The sequence below is a fragment of the Lepidochelys olivacea genome (genome assembly GCF_965140295.1).
Source record: "Lepidochelys olivacea isolate rLepOli2 genome assembly, chromosome: 6".
NCBI lineage: Eukaryota > Metazoa > Chordata > Testudines > Cheloniidae > Lepidochelys > Lepidochelys olivacea.
The window spans coordinates 66269631-66290091 of NC_140416.1; the positions used below are offsets into that span (position 1 = coordinate 66269631).

At 44.8% G+C, this 20461-nt stretch overlaps 1 protein-coding gene across 1 annotated transcript in view; it reads left to right on the plus strand.

Moving 5' to 3' along the window:
* Nucleotides 1-1444: 1444 nt before the first annotated feature.
* The window catches only part of LOC311521676 (cytosolic phospholipase A2 epsilon-like), a gene marked incomplete at its 5' end in the record, with an annotated part of 62413 nt that continues 43396 nt past the window's right edge, over nucleotides 1445-20461 (plus strand). Inside the window, 3 exons of the mRNA XM_084630135.1 lie at nucleotides 1445-1555; nucleotides 1955-2041; nucleotides 9189-9258. Of these exons, the coding sequence (XP_084486261.1) occupies nucleotides 1445-1555; nucleotides 1955-2041; nucleotides 9189-9258 (268 nt within the window). The remainder of the gene's footprint in view (nucleotides 1556-1954; nucleotides 2042-9188; nucleotides 9259-20461) is intronic.

The window sequence follows — 20461 nt, forward strand, 5'->3', positions numbered from 1 at the left end:
GCAGTGGCGCAGAATTCCCCCAGGAGTAGCTGGTGTGTCACGTTACACTGAGTGCAAAAATATATACATAGTCCTGGGCCTCACAGCATGGACACCTGAATTCCACTGGACCAGGGCTGGCACTATATTTTGCCGCCTCCAAAAGTTGTTCAGGGGAGTACTCAGCCAGAGTAGTGTTCGTAGTGAAGCCGATACAAGGGAGCTGCCCTTTAAAGGCTGAAACCTGAGGCTCTATAGTGGCCAGCCATGCAGGAGCTGTACTGGAGTGATAGCTCCAGCTTTTGGTTATTGGTGTACGCAAATGTGTGAGTGCATAGGGTGCCCTTAAAGACACAGAACTCTGTGCCCCTGAAAATCACACAGCTGCAGCTCACAGCTCGTGAGGGGTTGTGTGACTAAATCACAATCACAGGTGCCCATAAAATTTGGTGTCCTAGAAGGACACCTGTGTGGCATATTCCTAATGCTGCACCAACCCCTGCCCAGCAGCAGCTCCTCCTTCCCTCGTCATTAAAGAAGTTCGGGAATTGAAGATAGGGAAACTAGGGAAGGACTTGGGCTGTGGGGTGACCTTCAGGGTTGAAGCAGAGGTGGAATCCAGACTCAAAGGGAATCTTGGGGACAACCACAGCTAAGGGGGGACCTTGTAATGAAACAGCCTCAGAGGAGACATATTCATAGGGAGGGTCTTGGGAGGACAAGCTTTTGGGGGACCTTGGAGGGGACACAAACTCAGAGAAGGGCCTTAAAGGGAGACTTGGAGAGGGAAATTCAGGGGGACATAGGGTTGGAAGGAGCCTTGGAGAGATGGAGGTATTTTTGGAGGGAGAGGAAAGAGAAATTGGAAATTTGGAAGGTGTGAGGGAGGGGGAATGTTTGAGGAGAGAGAAGTGTGTTCAGGCTTATTGATGGTGGAATTGTAGGAGGTAAATTATAATGGCAGGAGGCAAGGGGATGTCTGTGGTACTATGAAGGAGGTCTGTGTCTCCCTCAGCTTTGGTGACAGTTATTCCACTGTGCTCCTTGACCCCCAGCAGGTGATCTGGGAGGGGGTGGAGCCAAGCTGGCTGGACATTGGGCAGGGGACAAGTATCAGGCCTTCTCTTAATGGCTGTAGCAACTTGCTCCCACTCTCTGTCCTCATTGCAACAGGAGAGCAAAAGTGGGATTTGAATCTCAAAGGAGTGGCACACTGCTTCCCACTGCTCCCTGTATGGGCAGTGCCTAAAAACACAAAGTATGTGCCCCTTTGGCCTCTGCATATCCTGTTCCTCCATCACTTCAGTTGCAAAAGAATATCCCGCTCTTGCAACAGACTTGCTCTTATTGTGAGGAAAGTGGGCGGGGATTCTTTCTGTTAAGAGAATCACAGATGGGTAGGGCTCTGTGTCAATATGTATACAGCACCTACTCAGCAACCCCGGCTGTTTTCAAGTCTGCACATATGTTTCAGGAGTCACTGCCAGCTGTGGAACCTAGTACTCAAGTACCATTGATAGTGCCTGACTTGAATGTAGCAGAGACCACAATGGAATCACCTGCTGGCTTCCATGAGGTAAGAAAAAATAAATAAAACCAAATAAGATTTGCTGAGACCCTGATTCAGAACTGCACAACCGAGTGCATGGAGTTTCAGTCCTGCCTTATCAGGCAGGGTTGCTGTTCCTCTGACATCTGCAATTGTGAGGAGTTAGCACTCTTACCATATTTTATAGAAATGGTTGACACTTCCGTATTTTTTTTTCACTTTTTTTCCCACTTTTACTCACAGCCTTGTCAATAAAAACAAAAAGGAAGTACAGACTAACCTGTGCCATACTGGGAGTGAATAAGCAGCAGCTCCACACTTTGAAGTCAAAATATGATGCTACAATTATGAATTTATATTGTGAAATTGGAAAAATGTTTTCAAATATTACCACTTGCCCATTCTTGCTTCTTTTCCCCCTCTCAGGACTTAAACAGCAAAACAGACCCACTGGGAAATGTAGGAACTAAATGGATGAAGCAGCAAGCAGTACAGTGGGATGCTGACTATAAGGTACCATAAAATAGACAACATTTTGGGGAGAATAAATAAGTTTATGGATCTTTTTGAGGGCGAGTGGGGGCAGGAGTTTTGGGATGAATTTACTAATTATCAAAGTGTTGAATATTTAGTGATATTAGGTTCCAGGTTGAAATTTCCTTATGTTAATCATCTGAATCCAGAGCTTAATTTGTGCCAGGGCTTACCAGGGCTGAGTCCTGGCACCTCTAGTCTTGGCAATTCATCACCCTGACACATCTGGGCTTGCTGAACCAGTTATGAATGTAAAAAAATTGTTTGAGCCCTGGCACCTAATTGCTTGAGCTCCAGCATCTCTTTCATTATAAATTAACACTATCTGAATCCAATCATTCTTTTGTGCTATATTTCTCTCTGTATGGTTTGTAACAGGCAACATATATTAATTTCATAGCTTCATTACTCCTGAGGGCATTCTGTGACAAAAAAATTAAAATTCTGCACCAAAATATTTAAAATTCTGCAATATTTTGTAAATTTTATTTGTCAAATAAATGTGGAGGCTCCAACATCGCATTGGGGAGCACAGGCCACTGGCTGCACAGAGGTGGGAGATCACTCTGCAGCTCCCCACCGGGACATGGACTCAGTGGTGAGATTGCACCCAACTCTGACACAGTGGAAGGACTGGTCCGGCCCCAGAAACACCCCAGGGCCCTGCCCCTCCATGTCAGGTGCACCAGGTGTGGGCAGCAGGTTCAACCCAGCAAGATCCAAGTGTGGAAGGGCTTAGTGTGGGGGGATCCAGATATGGGCTGAGAGGATTCTGTGTGGCACAACCTGGGTGTTGGTGGCTCAGTGGGGGATCCATGTGGTGGGGGGGATCTGGATGCAGAGGGGCTTGTTGGGGGGTTCTGGGTGCAATGATAATGGGACTCTGCAGGGGGGATCCAGGTGAAAGTGGTTGGGGCTCAGCGGGGGAAGGGTCTGGGTGAGGTGGGGGATAGAGCTCAGCATGGGGGTCTGGGTGTGGGGGGTTCAGTGGAGGGGTCCAGATGCTGGGAGAGTGTGGGGTGGAGCTCAATGGAGTGGAGATCTGGGTGTGGGTGGCTCATCGGGGTGGTCCAGGTGCAGGAGGAGTGGGGCTTGGCAGGGGGAGTTCTGGGTATGGGGAGTGAGGCTCAGTGGGAGGATCTGGTTTTGAAGGGGTCTGGATGCATGGGGGTTAATCAGATGGGGAGCAGCTCCCTGAGCAGTTGAGGAGTGATGGGTGCAGGAAGTGGGGGAGGGGGTAGTTAGTACAGCTTCCTGCAGCCTGGGGAGAAATGTGGGGATGAGTCTGACCCAGCCCTGGATGCCGTGCAGGGGAAGAGGAAGTCCTGTCTTTCCCAGCCCAGCCGGGACTAGCAGCTGAGCCCGGCGCAGGGTAGGAGCCACCAGCTAGGTCTTCCCCAGTCCCATCCCCTGCCCCAAAGTGATTTACCTCTCTGCCAGCATCCCTGGGAAGGGAAAACATACTGCTGGGGAGGGTCGTATGACCACTCTTGTGGCTTCCTTTTGCTTCCCTGTCAGAAAGCCATTTTTCTGTGGTGAAGCAAAGAAATCTGCAGGGGACTTGAATTCTGCACATACGCAGTGGCACAGAATTCCCCCAGGAGTAACTATCATAGCAGTGGGTCTGATTCTTGGTTCACTTGTATCATTTTTACACCAGCATATCTGCACTAACTTTAATCGAGTAACTCCTCATTTATACCAAAGTGAAAGGAGAATGTGGCCCAGTATCTCACATTCATAACATTATTGTTTGAAGTCCTTTGTATTTTTTAACGATAAACCCCAACTTCCAAAACAAATGTTCCTTCAAGCTCTGCTGGAAGAAAGTCATCACAATAAAAGGCTTCTGAGGGAAGAAAGTGGTGATGCCTGCAGGATTGCTTGGAAATCAGTTATAGATGTAATTTGTGTTTATTACACATTAGGAATATCAATGCAAATATTTCTGTCCATTGCTGGATTGCTTACTGCTGGCTATGCATTATATACAGCTGTTGCCTCAAAGCAAAACTGGATGGATTTAAATGAAAAGCTATCTCAAGTTCACTAATGGTGTCTATAATAGAATGTGACTCAGGAATATGACTCATGGGAAATGTGGGGAAATTGGCCTCTTTTCTGTACAAGAAAAGTTTAAGTTCCACAGAAATCCATAGGGTATAAAATATTTGTTCATATAATTTCAAAAATTGTCCAAAACTATGTAAATCACTATCAGTAGAGGTACTCTGGCAACTTCAATGGAGGGAACTTCTCATTTTAAAAGTCTAACTGAAAGCAGACAAATGGTGACAAGTTACCTGTTGGGTCTGAAAGTTGATGTAAGTGGGAACATAACATAATTTGCACTGATCTGGCATTCAGTGGGTGTGTATCTTGCATGCTGGCTCTTAAAAAGGGGATGTAATATAGCTGGAAGAGCAACTAACAAGGAATGTAAAACCTGGTCTTACAACAGTTTTTGTACTGCTTTAACTGTATCTGTTTTGAAATGTCCTTTTGTTTTGCAACAGACACAATTAAAGTGGTACAACCCCCTAGTGTGGATACGGATTCAGGGATACAAAGATGCTTAGAATAGTATAGCTTAAGCTTCTGAACAGATACAGTTAAACCAGTAGGAAAACTGTGTGTATTCAGTACAAGGCTCCTCCCCATCACTTCAACTCTCTGCTCTTCTTCTCACAGCCTCATCTAAATGTAGCAACTTAAGTAATGCTCAGAATTGCCACCCCCAAGCATTTAGCAATCATGAGATTTTTTTTTAAAGTAATACCCTCCCCCCCACCCCCCAAATGTATTTGCCTCTGGCTTTTGAACCGTTTGAATTCACATTTTCAAGTTTTTTTCTGCCACCATAAGAGCTAGAAACTTTTTTTTTAAATGAAAGCAGCGAGTCTTATATAGTCACATAACTCCAGAAGCTGAGGCTTTAGGATAAACACCAAATATGGTGAGGCTTGAGGTAAAATTGCAGGAGTTGGCAGCACTGAATTCTTGAATTGAAATTCTGAAGTCCCAGTGTTAACACTGGTATGAAACAAGGTCAAACATGTTCAATTTTCCATAGTAAACTATGAAGGACGATTGGTTAAGGCACAGGCTTGTGAGATGGGAGATCTGGATTCTATTCCCTGTCTCTGCCTCAGACTTCCTGTGTGACCTTGGGCAAGTCATTTTATGTCTGTGTGACTCAGCTGTCCATCTGTAATATGATGAAAATGCTTACCTGACAGAGGTATAGGGAAGCTTCCTGTGTTAATAACAATATTTAGCCCAAGGCATAAGCCAAGTAAAATGGTGCAAAGCTCATCTAACTGCAGAGCATAATACAATGAAAGGCTTATCTATATGCACAAATGTTTGCCTGATTTCTGGGTATGGTTGAGGTGGTCAATTACTGCCTGTTGTAGCACGATAGTGATTGTATTCATTTTAGGAAAGCATGCCCAGGTCTGTGGCATTGGATATATAGGAAGTGTGACCATTTACAGAAGAAATCCCACTTGTCTTTTCTGTCTAATACATTATCAGAAAGTTTTAGCCCTGATCTACACTAGGACTTTAGGTCAAATTTAGCAGTGTTAAATCGATGTAAACCTGCACCCGTCCACACGATGAAGCCCTTTATTTCGACTTAAAGGGCTCTTAAAATCGATTTCCTTACTCCACCCCTGACACGTGGATTAGCGCTTAAATCAGCCTTGCTGGGTCAAATTTGGGGTACTGTGGACGCAATTCGACGGTATTGGCCTCCGGGAGCTATCCCAGAGTGCTCCATTGTGACTGCTCTGGACAGCACTCTCAACTCAGATGCACGATTGTTTGCCGTTGCTCTGACGCAGGGAGGGGCGACTGACGACACTGCTTACAGGGTTGGCTTACAGGGAGTTAAAATCAACAAAGGGGGTGGCTTTACATCAAGGAGTATTTCAGGCAGGACTTCACGGAGGGTTCCAATAAGAAATGGTGCACCTAAGTTATTGTTCTTATTGGAACAAGGAGGTTAGTCTGGCCTCTGATTGATACATGGCTAGATTTACCTCGCTGCACCTTCTCTGTGAGTGACTGCAGTGTGACCTAGAGGAATGAGTCCCCTAGACGGGGAGCGGGGCAGGGGGGTGGTTTGCAAATGAGTACAAAACAAATCTGGTCTATTTCTTGTTTTGACCCACTCCATCTATCTTTTACATCTTTGGCTGGCAGCAGACGGTGCAGAAGGACTGCATGCCATCTACATCTCATGGCTGCTTGGCAGAAGATGGTACAATAGGACTGCTAGCCATCCTCATCTCTTGCCTGCCTGGCAGAAGATGATGCAATAGGACTGCTAGCAATCCGTATCACCTGCCTGCTCACCATAAGGTGGTTCAATAGGACTGACTGCAGGACTAAAGAGAATGGCCTGATCAAGTCACTCCAAATTTAGTCACTGCGCCCATGTCTGCCCAGGCGCTCCTGATCGACCTCACAGAGATGACCAGGAGCACCTCGGACATGACGATGACGGCTACCAGTCCTATTGCACCGTCTGCTGCCACAAGGCAATGGGTTGCTGCTGCTGTGTAGCAATGCAATACCGCGTCTGCCAGCACCCAGGAGACATACGGTGACAGTGAGCTGAGCGGGCTCCATGCTTGCCGTGGTATGGCGTCTGCACAGGTAACTCAGGAAAAAAGGCGCGAAACGATTGTCTGCCCTTGCTTTCACGGAGGGAGGGAACGGGGGCCTGACGATATGTACCCAGAACCACCCGCAACAATGTTTTAGCCCCATCAGGCATTGGGATCTCAACCCAGAATTCCAATGGGCAGCGGAGACTGCGGGAACTGTGGGATAGCTACCCACAGTGCAACACTCCGGAAGTCGACACTAGCCTCGGTACTGTGGAAGCACTCCGCCAAGTTAATGCACTTAATGCACTTAGAGCATTTTCTGTGGGGGGGGGACACACTCAAATATATAAAACCGATTTCTAAAAAACCGACTTCTATAAATTCGACCTAATTTTGTAGTGTAGACATACCCTTATTGAGTCATGTGAAATCCCATTAGGGCTGTGAAATGGGCATTAACTGAGGTTCTCTTTGTCTTTCTTTAGAACTCTTGAGTAGCTATTTTTGCCTTCTTGTATGTTTGCCACTAACACTAGGAAACACACTGAAGCAGTTGAAAATGGTTGTTTCTATCTAAGCTGAGGCCAGCTCATCATTATTACAAAGGGCTCCTTCCATTTGGGGGGTGGGGGTTAGTGGGGTTTTTTTGTGGGGGGGGTTATTTGTTTGTTTAAGGCTTTATTTAAAGGGAATGTTAACCTCCAGTGGGGTAAAAGTCCTAGGAGCATGAAGGAACTGCTATTTCCATTAATAGTGCAAATGGCTAGGGTTCCTGGTTTCAGGAGATGCTATTTTGTTCATGGCCTTTGCTAGGGTAACTTTAATGTCAGCCATTTTGCTGGTAGGACTGGACCATATGCAGCATTTTGGAATGAAAGAGCAAGATCTCTCTGAATTGCCCTCCCCTATAAAGAGTAAATCTCATTTTCTCTTGTCTTGGAGACTGGCTTGTTAAAGGACTACCAGCCCCCTTCAAAGTGATTCCTATATCTTGGAGTAGGATGAATAGGGAAGATCACTGCGTATCTCTCCCTCCTTTGAAGAAGTACAAGGAGGGAGATGGAGAGGCTTCCTCGGGGGGAGGGATAGCTCAGGGGGGGAGGGATAGCTCTGTGGTTTGAGCATTGGCCTGCTAAACCCAGGGTTGTGAGTTCAATCCTTGAGGGAGCCATTTAGGGATCTGGGGCAAAAATTGGGGATTGGTCCTGCTTTGAGCAGGGGGTTGGACTAGATGAACTCCTGAGGTCCCTTCCAACCCTGATATTCTATGATTCTATGACTTGGGCTCGTGCTATGGTGCTAAAAACAGCTATGTAGACATTCAGGCTCCGGCTGGAGCTCAGGCTCTGAAGCCTAGGGAGAGGGATGAGCTTCAGAGCCTGAGCTCCGACTGAGAGGCAACATCTACACAGGTGTTTTCAGTGCCATAGAGCAAGCCCATGAGCCTGTATCTGTTGACCTTGGCTCTGAGACTCGGTGCTGTGGGCTGTGTAGACTGCAAGGCTTTGGCTTTGAGATTTTCCCTTTCTGATGGGTTATTGGCAGAAAGCAGGAGAGGTTGAGGTTCCAGACTGAATCTGGGTGCTGTGGAAACACAAGCCAGGAAGACTTTTTAGAACGACATTTTTCGGACTTACTCAAGGCCCCACACAGTCATAGAGAAAGCCCAGACCACACAGAGGGAAAAGCACCATCATCCAGTCTACACTAGGACTTCCACAAGTGCTAGGGTGAAGAATTCCTTACCATGCTGAGAGTAAAGGAGGCCTAAGTGGCAGGCCTACACTACAAAGAGATTTGCTATGATTAGTTGCCACTCACCTAATACAGGAGAGAAACTAACCATGTGGTCTGTATTGGTGGCCACTAGTTCTTACAAAATTAAAATTCTACCTTTTGAAATAAACAAACCAAAGTTTCTCTAATTTTTTCTCCTTTCATCAAAAAACTGCATAAAAAGTAGAAGCCTCTAAATGGGCCTTGAATTTGATTCTAAAACACCACAGGATTTTTTTAAACCATCACACAAAACCAAAGAGAATATTCCTGATTTTGTTTAATCGCGATCTCATGCTGGGATGTTTTAGGTACGAGAGACAATTTCAATCCAGAAACTGTCTTAGATTATTAATATATGAAAATTGTATTGTTCGCTAATTAAGGTTCCTCATCTGTTGGTTATTTCTTTCCTATGCCTTTCTTCTCTGCTCTACATCTTGCCTGGGCAGCTGAAGAGTTTGGGGTCCAATAGGAGTGATTTTTGTGAAATGGGGGATGGAGTTTCGGTAGGGAAAGTTCCATCTATTACTGAGTTATGTTAAGGGTGGAGTTTTCTGGGATTTTTTTTTTTTTGTTGAGTGGGTCTTATTTTTGACCAATTTGTTATTTTAAATAGGCTCCATGAGTAGCCGTCGGGCTCCTTTTAATGCATTGTTATAAATTACAATAAATAAAAACATTCCATATGATGTTCACACATGTATTTTATGTATCATTTTTCTACCAAGGAAGCATCGCTTTGCTACTTGCTCACCGTAAGAATCATACGAATGAGAAATCTTCCTCAGGAAGACTTTTGTGAGTACCTTTACTGTTCCTTTGGGGCTCCTCATAGTTCTAGAATTACTGAGAATACAGATGAGCAACAAGGGCAATTCATTCGTGAGGTAACTTAATTCCAAAGATGAATCTGACTTCAATTAAATCAGCAGAATGAGTAAAGCAGCAATGAATTTGGCCATATGTGTGTTGTGAAATGGACCCATGCACCCAAATTATTTCCAGAGAATATTATCTAGGGTCCAGTTCCATGAGGACAAATAACTGTATTGTTATCCAAATACAGTAGAAGTGCAGTTTATCACAGATACTTGGAGTAGTGAAGAGTGTCTGGGCTATCATGAGTGTTCAGAATATTGTCAAACTATAATCAGACAATCAAATTATTATCATTATTAATTATTATTAGTATTATTATTATTTATTTGTATTGTAGTAGCGGCTGTCATGGAGCCAGGATCCCATTGTGCTATAGCTGTGGGACTGTGGCTTTTTGGGCTTCTAGTAAAGTGTTATTAAACAATTCCCAATTATCATTCACATTTTCCTCATTAACTTCCTCCTCACAGCTGATCTGGCTCATAATTGTTCTCAGATTTGTGGAAATTGGCCCTTTGAAAACCCCAAGTATATATATAATTGGTCTGGACTTTATTCCTTTTCCACATTATAAATGTGATCAAGTCATGATCACTTGTACCTAAGCTTCCATTAATTTTTATTTCTGTGATCAATTCCTATTTATCTGTCAAGATGAGGTCTAATATAAAATTCCCCTGTCTCAGATGCAACACTTTTTGAGTTAGGAAAATGTCATCTATATAATATTTAGAAATTCCTAGGATGTTTTAGTACTGGCAGCATGAGAGATCTCCAGCATGTGTCTCTCAGATTGAAGTCCCCCATGATCATGCAGCTTTTTTCCCTACACATTATAAATAGATGTATAAGTAGTCAGTCATCCTGTTCCCTAGTGTGATTTGGTGACAGGTCTGTAGCAGACCCCAACTAATACCCTATCTTCTGCTTGTTATGTGTTAGAACATTGATCCATAAACACTCAAGATACTTTTTTCTGAGTTATCAGTTATTTGGAAACAGGTAGTGCCATTTTGACAGAGTGCATTCTCGCTCCCCTTTTGCCCACTTGATCTTTCCTGAATAGGTTATAACCATTGATTTTAACATTCCAGTAGTGTGACTCATCCCACCAGGTTTCAGTAATACCAACTAGACTGAATTTATGCTCATAAATCAGCAATTCCAATTCCTCTTGTTTGTTAGCCGGCTCCTAATATTGCTGTTTAGGCAATTAAAGAATTTCTTCTCTTCTGTCCTTAGGTTCCTTGATTAATTTTGTTCTAAATCAGTGCTCATATCTTCCCTTTTTTACCCTCCCCTATTATTATTATTAGTTTAACGCCCTCCTGATATTCTAGCCAGTCTGTCCTTGAGGAGATAGGTTTCCCTTCTACTAAGGTGGACACCATCCAAACTATACAACCTCCCGTAGAAGGTGTACCAATGTTCCACAAAAACAAACCCCTCCACCATACATCACTTAGTCAGCAATTTACTTCCAGAATCTTCTGCCTTCTGTCTTCCTTTACTTGTGAGACAGGAATGATTTCGGAGAAGATTGCTTGGAATCAACTGCCTAGGAGCCAGGAACCACTTCAATCATTCACTCATAATAATCAAGAGTTCTCTTGGAACTTTTGTCCCAGATAGTTCTATATACCACAGAACTGATTCTCCTGAGAGGGTTTACATACAAACCAGTTCCTTGGAAAGTATATAAGACCTAGCAAGTCAACTGATGTCTCGATGCCTCAGTTCCTCCTCTGTAAATTGTGGATAATAATACTTCCTTTTTCATGTCTATTTAGAATGTAAGCTCTTACATGTGTTTGTACAGTGCCAGGCCTAAGGGGGCCTTGATATCAATTAGGGTCTCTAGATGCTACTGTAAGACAGTTTCTAATAATCACAAGATATGGCCAGAGGAAGTGACACAAATATGTGCTGAAAAAGAACCTTGCCCTTGTGACTGAGCTGTCCACAAGCAGGAACCTACAGCAGCAAGCAGATTAGTTTGGTGATTGCCCAAGTAATACCTGGTTCAAAAGGATTTTTAATGAGACCAGTTAGACAAGAATTAAAAATGAGGCTGAATGACTTAGTGGTGTGAATAATTGATTGTAATCAAGGACACATCTGAGGTCTAGTCCCAGCTTAACTGCTGACTCACTCTGTAGCCAAGGGCTACATCTATCTCTGTTTCAGATTCTATCTGAAAAATTAGAATAATATTTAAATACATACTTCTTAGAGGTGCTGAGGATTAATTTGTTTATGCTGTACAAAGATTGAAATATGTTCAGTGTGGTGTAAATGTTAACTATTTTAATTATTTTGAGAAGAGTTTTTTACATGCAGATAAAGTACAAATAACAGGCATTATCAGCAAATGCTACTGTGTTTCCATACTGACATTTGGAACACCATGTTCCATGACTAGGAGCCCTAGTCATGGTCCAGGATCCCATTGTGCCAGGAGCTGTACAAACACAGAGCTCACAATCTAAGTATAAGACAAGAGACAACAGATGGATACAGACAGCCAGGGAAGCACAAGAAAGCAATAAGAAAATATTAATCAGCATAATCGGCAGTGATCTCTGCACACCAGCTGCCCAACCATTGTTAAGTTTTTGTAGGCATCAATGTAAGGAGAGTTTTGAGGAGTGATTTGAAAGTTGATAATGAGGTTGCCTTGAAGATGTTTACAGGGAGCACCTCCCAAGTGTTAGGGGCTACTTGGGAGAAAGCATAAAGGTGCTTGTTTGAAAATTTAACAAGTTGGCAATGGAAGCTGGCATCATGGGCTGATGGGAGGTGAGCATTGACAACATGAGTAGATGAGAGGTGGGATGGGGATTGACAATGAAGGGCCTTGAAAGTGAAGACAAAGCAACTTTTACTTTTGATACGACAGAGAAGGTGGATCCAGTGAAGGGATTCAAAAAGCGGAATGACACGGTCAAAGCATCGGGCTAAGAAAATTACTTTGGAGTGGCATTCTGAACGGATATGAGTGGGACAAGACTGCATTTGTCAAGGCCAGAGAGAAAGGCATAGCACTAGAGTGGAAGGACTGGAACCTGGGTTTCTGACATCTCTGTTGGAATAACAGAGACTTGGTGGGTTAACTCACATGACTGGAGTACTGTCATGGATGGATATAAACTGTTCAGGAAGGACAGGTAGGGCAGAAAAGGTGGGGGAGTTGCATTGTATGTAAGAGAGCGGTATGACTGCTCAGAGCTCTGGTATGAAACTGCAGAAAAACCTGAGAGTCTCTGGATTAAGTTTAATAGTGAGAGCAACAAGGGTGATGTCGTGGTGGGAGTCTGCTATAGACCACCGGACCAGAGGGATGAGGTGGACGAGGCTTTCTTCCGGCAACTAACTGAAGTTACTAGATCGCAGGCCCTGGTTCTCATGGGAGACTTCAATCACCCTAATATCTGCTGGGAGAGCAATACAGTGGTGCACAGACAATCCAGGAAGTTTTTGGAAAGTGTAGGGGACAATTTCCTGGTGCAAGTGCTGGAGGAACCAACTAGGGGCAGAGCTCTTCTTGACCTGCTGCTCACAAACCGGGAAGAATTAGTAGGGGAAGCAAAAGTGGATGGGAACCTGGGAGGCAGTGACCATGAGATGGTCGAGTTCAGGATCCTGACACAAGGAAGAAAGGAGAGCAGCAGAATACGGACCCTGGACTTCAGAAAAGCAGACTTTGACAACCTCAGGGAACTGATGGGCAGGATCCCCTGGGAGAATAACATGAGGGGGAAAGGAGTCCAGGAGAGCTGGCTGTATTTTAAAGAATCCTTATTGAGGTTACAGGTACAAAGCATCCCGATGTGTAGAAAGAACAGTAAATATGGCAGGCGACCAGCTTGGCTTAACAGTGAAATCCTTGCTGATCTTAAACACAAAAAAGAAGCTTACAAGAAGTGGAAGATTGGACAAATGACCAGGGAAGAGTATAAAAATATTGCTTGGGCATACAGGAGTGAAATCAGGAAGGCCAAATCACACCTGGAGTTGCAGCTAGCAAGAGATGTTAAGAGTAACAAGAAGGATTTCTTCAGGTATGTTAGCACCAAGAAGAAAGTCAAGGAAAGTGTGGGCCCTTACTGAACGAGGGAGGCAACCTAGTGACAGAGGATGTGGAAAAAGCTAATGTACTCAGTGCTTTTTTTGCCTCTGTCTTCACGAACAAGGTCAGCTCCCAGGCTACTACACTGGGCAGCACAGCATGGGGAGGAGGTGACCAGCCCTCTGTGGAGAAAGAAGTGGTTCAGAACTATTTAGAAAAGCTGGACGAGCACAAGTCCATGGGGCCGGATGCGCTGCATCCGAGAGTGCTAAAGGAGTTGGCGGATGTGATTGCAGAGCCATTGGCCATTATCTTTGAAAACTCATGGCGGTTGGGGGAGGTCCTGGATGACTGGAAAAAGGCTAATGTAGTGCCCATCTTTAAAAAAGGGAAGAAGGAGGATCCTGGGAACTATAGGCCAGTCAGCCTCACCTCAGTCCCTGGAAAAAACATGGAGCAGGTCCTCAAGGAATCAATTCTGAAGCACTTAGAGGAGAGGAAAGTGATCAGGAACAGTCAGCATGGATTCACCAAGGGCAAGTCATGTCTGGCTAATCTAATTGCCTTCTATGATGAGATAACAGACTCTGTGGATGAGGGGAAAGTGGTGGATGTGTTGTTCCTTGACTTTAGCAAAGCTTTTGACACGGTCTCCCACGGTATTCTTGCCAGTAAGTTAAAGAAGTATGGGCTGGATGAATGGACTATAAGGTGGATAGAAAGCTGGCCAGATAGTTGGGCTCAACGGGTAGTGATCAATGGCTCCATGTCTAGTGGGCAGCCGGTATCAAGTGGAGTGCCCCAAGGGTCGGTCCTGGGGCCGGTTTTGTTCAATATCTTCATTAAGAATATGGAGGATGGTGTGGATTGCACCCTCAGCAAGTTTGCTGATGACACTAAACTGGGAGGAGAGGTAGATATGCTGGAGGGTAGGGATAGGATACAGAGGGCCCTAGACAAATTAGAGGATTGGGCCAAAAGAAATCTGATGAGGTTCAACAAGGACAAGTGCAGAGTCCTGCACTTAGGATGGAAGAATCCCATGCACCGCTACAGACTAGGGACCAAATGGCTTGGCAGCAGTTCTGCAGAAAAGGACCTAGAGGTTACAGTGGACGAGAAGCTGGATATGAGTCAACAGTATGTCCTTGTTGCCAAGAAGACCAATGTCCTTTTGGGATGTATAAATAGGGGCATTGCCAGCAGATCGAGGGACGTGATCGTTCCCCCTCTATTCGACATTGGTGAGGCCTCATCTGGAGTACTGTGTCCAGTTTTGGGCCCCACACTACAAGAAGGATGTGGAAAAATTGGAAAGAGTCCCGTGGAGGGCAACAAAAATGATTAGGGGACTGGAACACATGATTTATGAGGAGAGGCTGAGGGAACTGGGATTGTTTAGTCTGCGGAAGAGAAGAATGAGGGGGGATTTGATAGCTGCTTTCAACTACCTGAAAGGGGGTTCCAAAGAGGATGGATCTAAGCTGTTCTCAGTGGTAGCAGATGACAGACCAAGAAGTAATGGTCTCAAGTTGCAATGGGGGAGGTTTAGGTTGGATATTAGGAAAAACTTTTTCACTAGGAGGGTGGTGAAACACTGGAATGCGTTACCTAGGGAGGTGGTGGAATCTCCTTTCTTAGAAGTTTTTAAGGTCAGGCTTGACAAAGCCCTGGCTGGGATGATTTAGTTGGGGATTGGTCCTGCTTTGAGCAGGGGGTTGGACTAGATGACCTCCTGAGGTCCCTTCCAACCCTGATATTCTATGATTCTGTGATCCCAGTGCCTAACCACTGGGCTATAGAGTCATTCTCACTATTTTGCTGGCCCAGCACATATTTAATGATTTATACAGAGTAGAACAGCTTCAACAGGAGACATTGAAACCAACCTAGCCTAGAATACCCCTTACCCCAGTGGGTAGAGCAATGTGCAGGGATGGGGAGACCAAGCTCAAACTCCTTCTCATCAGGCAGAGATGGGAATGAATTTGGGTCTCTCAGATCCTGGGTGGGTGTCCTAGCCACTTAACTAAAAGTTATAAAGGGACTTGTCACAGCGGCATGTGAATTTAGGAGTGGTTAGTGAGCGCCATCAATGTGGGCTTTGCAGGTGAGGGAACATCTCATTTGAGGATTCCACTGGGACTTAGGCATCCAGGCATCTAGACTGAGCACATGCCTGCTGGCAGAAATTTCAGTGCCTAAAGAGTTAGGCAGCCGTTGGGTGGGGGGGTTTGAGGATCTTGGTTGTCCCTAAATATTGGACTTGTGCTCCTAAGTCTTTTTACGGATCTAGCCCAAATATTCTCTACTCATGGTCTTAGAGATTCTTATGGGAATAAGGGGAAGGAAGTCAGAGGCAGATTTATAATAATAATAATAATAACAACAATAACGCTAAGTACAGTACTCTGAACAATCAGGCTGTAAGCATCTTAAATTGGGTATCCAAATTAGTAGACACTTTTAACCTTAATTTTTCTGTACCTCAGTTCCCCACCAGTAAAATGTGGAGAACCCCACCCCCATCTCACAGGAGAGTTGTGAAGCTAAATTAGTTAATGTACATGAAGCTCTCAGATATGATAATGATGAGAATTCTGGAAAAGCCCATGAGAAAATTAATCATTCTGTATTCCAAGCAGGGTTTGAATAAAGCACTGAGCCATGCATTGAGGATAAAACAAAAAACTGAACAGCTACTTGTTCAGTGAGCCCAATCCATCCTCTGTGCTGAGTGTGGCAGGTGTCCTATGAAAACAACAGTATGTGATCAAGTGACTGAAGACTATCAAAATACATATATGCAAGGAGGCCAAATAGAGGTTGCATAGGTAACCTTAATTCTGGAAGTTCCTCATTTTTGACTGCTTGACTTTTCAACCTTAGCAAAATAAAAAAATACACCTTACCATATTTTTTGTGTGTAATATCATGTGCCTCTATGGAAAAGTTGGTAAATAGCTACATAACCATTGTGTTTTAATTAGAACTTAATATAGACAATACTTTCTACAGTGCCTTAATCACCATCCACTACTTCAGCATATCTCAGTGCTATGACTTACCTTTTTCCTTGGATAGTGAGCCTTAGCAGCTAATGTGAGTGTGCCTACAGGTTGGAGTGCCAATAGAAGACTGCCAATTTTTGGATAACTTTTATAATTTTTAATCTGCTTTGTGTTCAATATAGGAGCTAGTCGCCTTCCCCGTCAAGTGTATTTGCTTCTGCTGTTTTCTTTTTGATCAATATTCAGCCTTCCTGGACTGCCAATTTTGTAGTGTTACCAGTCCATTAACTGTTCTCTCCATTTCCACTTGGACAAAATTTTCCCTTCTAATCGTGAACCTCCATTAGCTCATGCAGGTGTGATCACCATTGTTGGTTTGATCAGGAGCTTTTACACTTTCTTGATCTACATACTGATCACCAAAAATCCTGACTTGGGGATTTTGGCCCTGTGACAGGTCACGGCCCTCCGCTTCTGTCTTCTCACACAAATAGCCCTAACACCTCTGGTTTGTAAACACTGATGTGTAGTTTATCTCACCCACCACCTCTTTACGGTCCTCCCACAGCAACTCTGTTTACAGTGACATACAAACATTATCCCCTTTTGCCAGAGTCAAGACATCTCTCCATGCAGAGATCACCCTCTACCCCGGTCCTGCTAGCCTCTCCTTCTCATTCGTTCCCCCTTTGCATTTTCTTCCTGTGTGCCTTTCTGCTTTTTCAGATAATGGTTTAACTAGCTTGTTAGCTCTCCCAGCTCAGACTGACTAATAATTAGCCCCAGCTTCCCTCAGTCAGCCCCTTCTATGGGAAAACGAATTGGGCTTACAGGGTACTGGTTCAGCTGCTGGTTCTCAGCACTGTCACAGACCCCACTCCATGATGTGGCTCCCATCCAATATGAAGTCATCTCTGAACAATGTTTAATTACTTAGGTTACACCTCTCTGGGAATTTCAAGTTGGATGTTTTGTGAGAGTGTGTAGGTTTGCATGCTCATGCCGAAATCTAATGCTGTAGTTTGCTAGCAGAGAGCACCTGTCAGCAGCTTGGCAGTGATTGCATCTGTTAGTGCATAAGTGAGGGTGAAGAGACATTCTCTGCAGGCTGATAGAGGAGCGTTACATAAGTCCCTGGTCTTGCCACGGGCACTTAACTGAAACCCTGTGATAGGGCCACTGACAGTGATACTTCTGCTTCCTGCCTATTGTACTGCTCTTGCTGTCATCACCATGGGTGTCACGGCCAGATTCTCATTGCTCCTATTTGTCCCACTGCTGTGGGAGTCCTAGCAAGCAATACATTCAGGTGGGGACTTTAGGACTTTTGGGTATGTCTTCACTGCTGAATTAGCCCAGGCTCTTACCTGGGTGTTGCCCTAGCTCCCTTCTGATTCACATACAAAACCCTCTCACCTGAGTGCAGTGGTGCTTTCAACCAGGGCTAGTGGGAATTGTCTGGGGCTGTAAACTAAAGCCTGAGTGAGGCTTTCACTTATGTGACTCCCTTTGCAGTGAGACCAGGCTAAATCACTTGGGTCCTGACAGTCCTCCAATGCCTTCCCACAATTCCCTCATTACCTTAGAAGGATAGACAATTCACTGGTTTCATTGCTGACATTCCCAGCAGAAACCCAAATTGGTTGACACTTACTTGATGCTCCAGTTCCTCACGAGGACTTTTCTCAATAGTTCACTTCACCATGTGACTCAGTAACTTGATGAGTTGGTAATTACTACATTCTTTCACACCCCCTGTGCCCTTGAAGATAGAGACGAATATGATCCTCTTCCATTCGTCAGGCATTTTTCCAGTTTGGAGGATTAATTTAAAGACATTTGTCATCATCACCACTCCCTCATCGCTTAGTGCTTTAAATGCCTCGGTTAATACACCATCTGGTCCCACATTTAATCCTTTTTAGCAGTATCTGAATCCCCACCCTGGTGTTAAGTCTTGTGAGGTTGTTGTTTGCTCATATTTCCCTATTTCCTCAGATTCTCTTCAGTAAGCAGTTTCTCATAAAACAACTGCCCTCTCCTAACAATTCCACCATCTGCCAGCATTTTTGCTTTGACATGTTTCACAATTCCCAGGTCCTCCATGCTGCTTTGCCTGATACTGGCTAATGTGTATATTCCTTTTCCCACTTTCTTCATAAGTAGACCCACATATAAGTCTTTCAGTATTTGGCCCTTGGCTTCTGCAACTGCTCTTTTCACATTTTTTTTTACCAGCTTGTATTCCTCATAACTTTGCCCCATTCTTACTTTCTGCCATCACTTAAACCTTTCCTCCTTCTGTACGGCCTCCAGTACATCACTACATCTCCTGTCATTTGTACACACACAGCTGTGCACTTTCCGTAGTATGTTTGGATATTTTCCCCTGAACCTCATTGGAGTCATCATGGTTGTTCGGTCATTGTCCAACCTTCATCTCATCCTTAAATCTCTGATTAACTTGCCTACACATGGGCCTCCATCATTTTATCCTTTGTTGTACAACTTGGCTTTTATCCCCACATAGAATTTTCATGAGAAGTCTGTTAAAGCAATTTGTTGCTCTGCATTCTGATCTCCTGGAATCACTTTACAATCTCCTAGGGTTTTTAAATCTCTCCTTCTAATCAGGAAGTAGTCAGCCTGGGACCTGTTGACACCACTCTTGTACTTAATTAAGTGACCCTCCCTCTTTGCAAAGTATGTATTAGCAATAGTTAGGCCATGGGCTCTGGCTAACTCTAAGACCTCCTCACCAGCTTCATTTATGCGTCGTCCTCTGTGACCGTCATCATAGCCCTGGCTGTGTTCTTGCACAGAGCCATTGAGATCTGCTCTGATGATCAGGAACTCAGCTTGTGTCACTTCAATTATGACTTGGTTCAGCACTATCTGAAATTCCTCCTTCTCCTCTGTTGAACAGCCAATGTGTGGCATATATAACGTGAAATATTTGGTCTTTGCTCAGTGCTATTCTAACTTTCATCAGGCAGTCACTCTTCCTTTGCATTATCATTATCGTTACTCTGTAATATTTATATTGTTTTAGCCCTTCAAGATCCCAGCCAGTGCTGGGCACTGTACAAACACTTAATAAAGGGCAGTCTCTGCCCCCAAAGAGTTTACAGTCTAAAAAACATGAGAAGCTGCACCATTTGGGAGTGAGCAAGAACTTAATGTCAGAACTAGTGTAAGTAGCCTTGTCTCGGGTCTTTAGACAGTGCCAGGGGTAAAAGCATGGAGTGAAGTGATGCTCCCCCATTGGCTTGCAGGGACCATGATGCCACCAGAACTGGCCCTCCCCATGAGAACACCTCACTGATACCTGACTGCGTGAACAGCACAACTGGAAAGCTACTTTCAGTATGTGCTTGTGGTTTACCACTGCATGAATTAGCAAAGCTTTTCTATACTCTGCAAGAAGTTTCTCCTTCACCTTGAACATGTAATTAAAGTGGGCTTTGTAAAAAATTGCTGTCTGAAAGAGTAGAGCTTGGCATGGATGCCGACTGATGGACTGTCATGGGTTATTGTATAGGTGGTGAATGCTGCTGGCATCCATTGTATAACTCAGGGGTGGCCAAACTTACTCACCCTGCAAACCGCATACAACAATCTTCAGAAGTTTGAGATCCAGGAGGCGCCTGCTGGGGCTCAGGGCTTCAGCCCTGCGGGGAAGAGGGTCCTGGGACCTCAGCCCTGTGGAAGGCGCCTGCCCGGGCTCAGGGCTTCAGCCCCACTCCTGCTGAAGCATTGAGCTCCAGCAGGTGTGCCCTCTGGGTCTGAAGCCCCAAGATCCCCCTCCCCGCTGGGCACATGGTGCTGCCAGGCCCCCTCCCTGCATGGCAGCTGCTGGAGCCAGCAAGCTGGGAGCTGCAGCAATGGGGAGAGGCAGTAGCCAAGCTGCAGGGAGAGCCACTACTTTTGCTGCTGCCTCTCCCCATGGAGCTAAAGCAGTGGCTCCTCCCTGCAGCTCCCAGTTGTTTGCCACTGCCTCTCCACGCAGAGCTAACACCTGGGAGCTGCAGGGAGAGGCCAC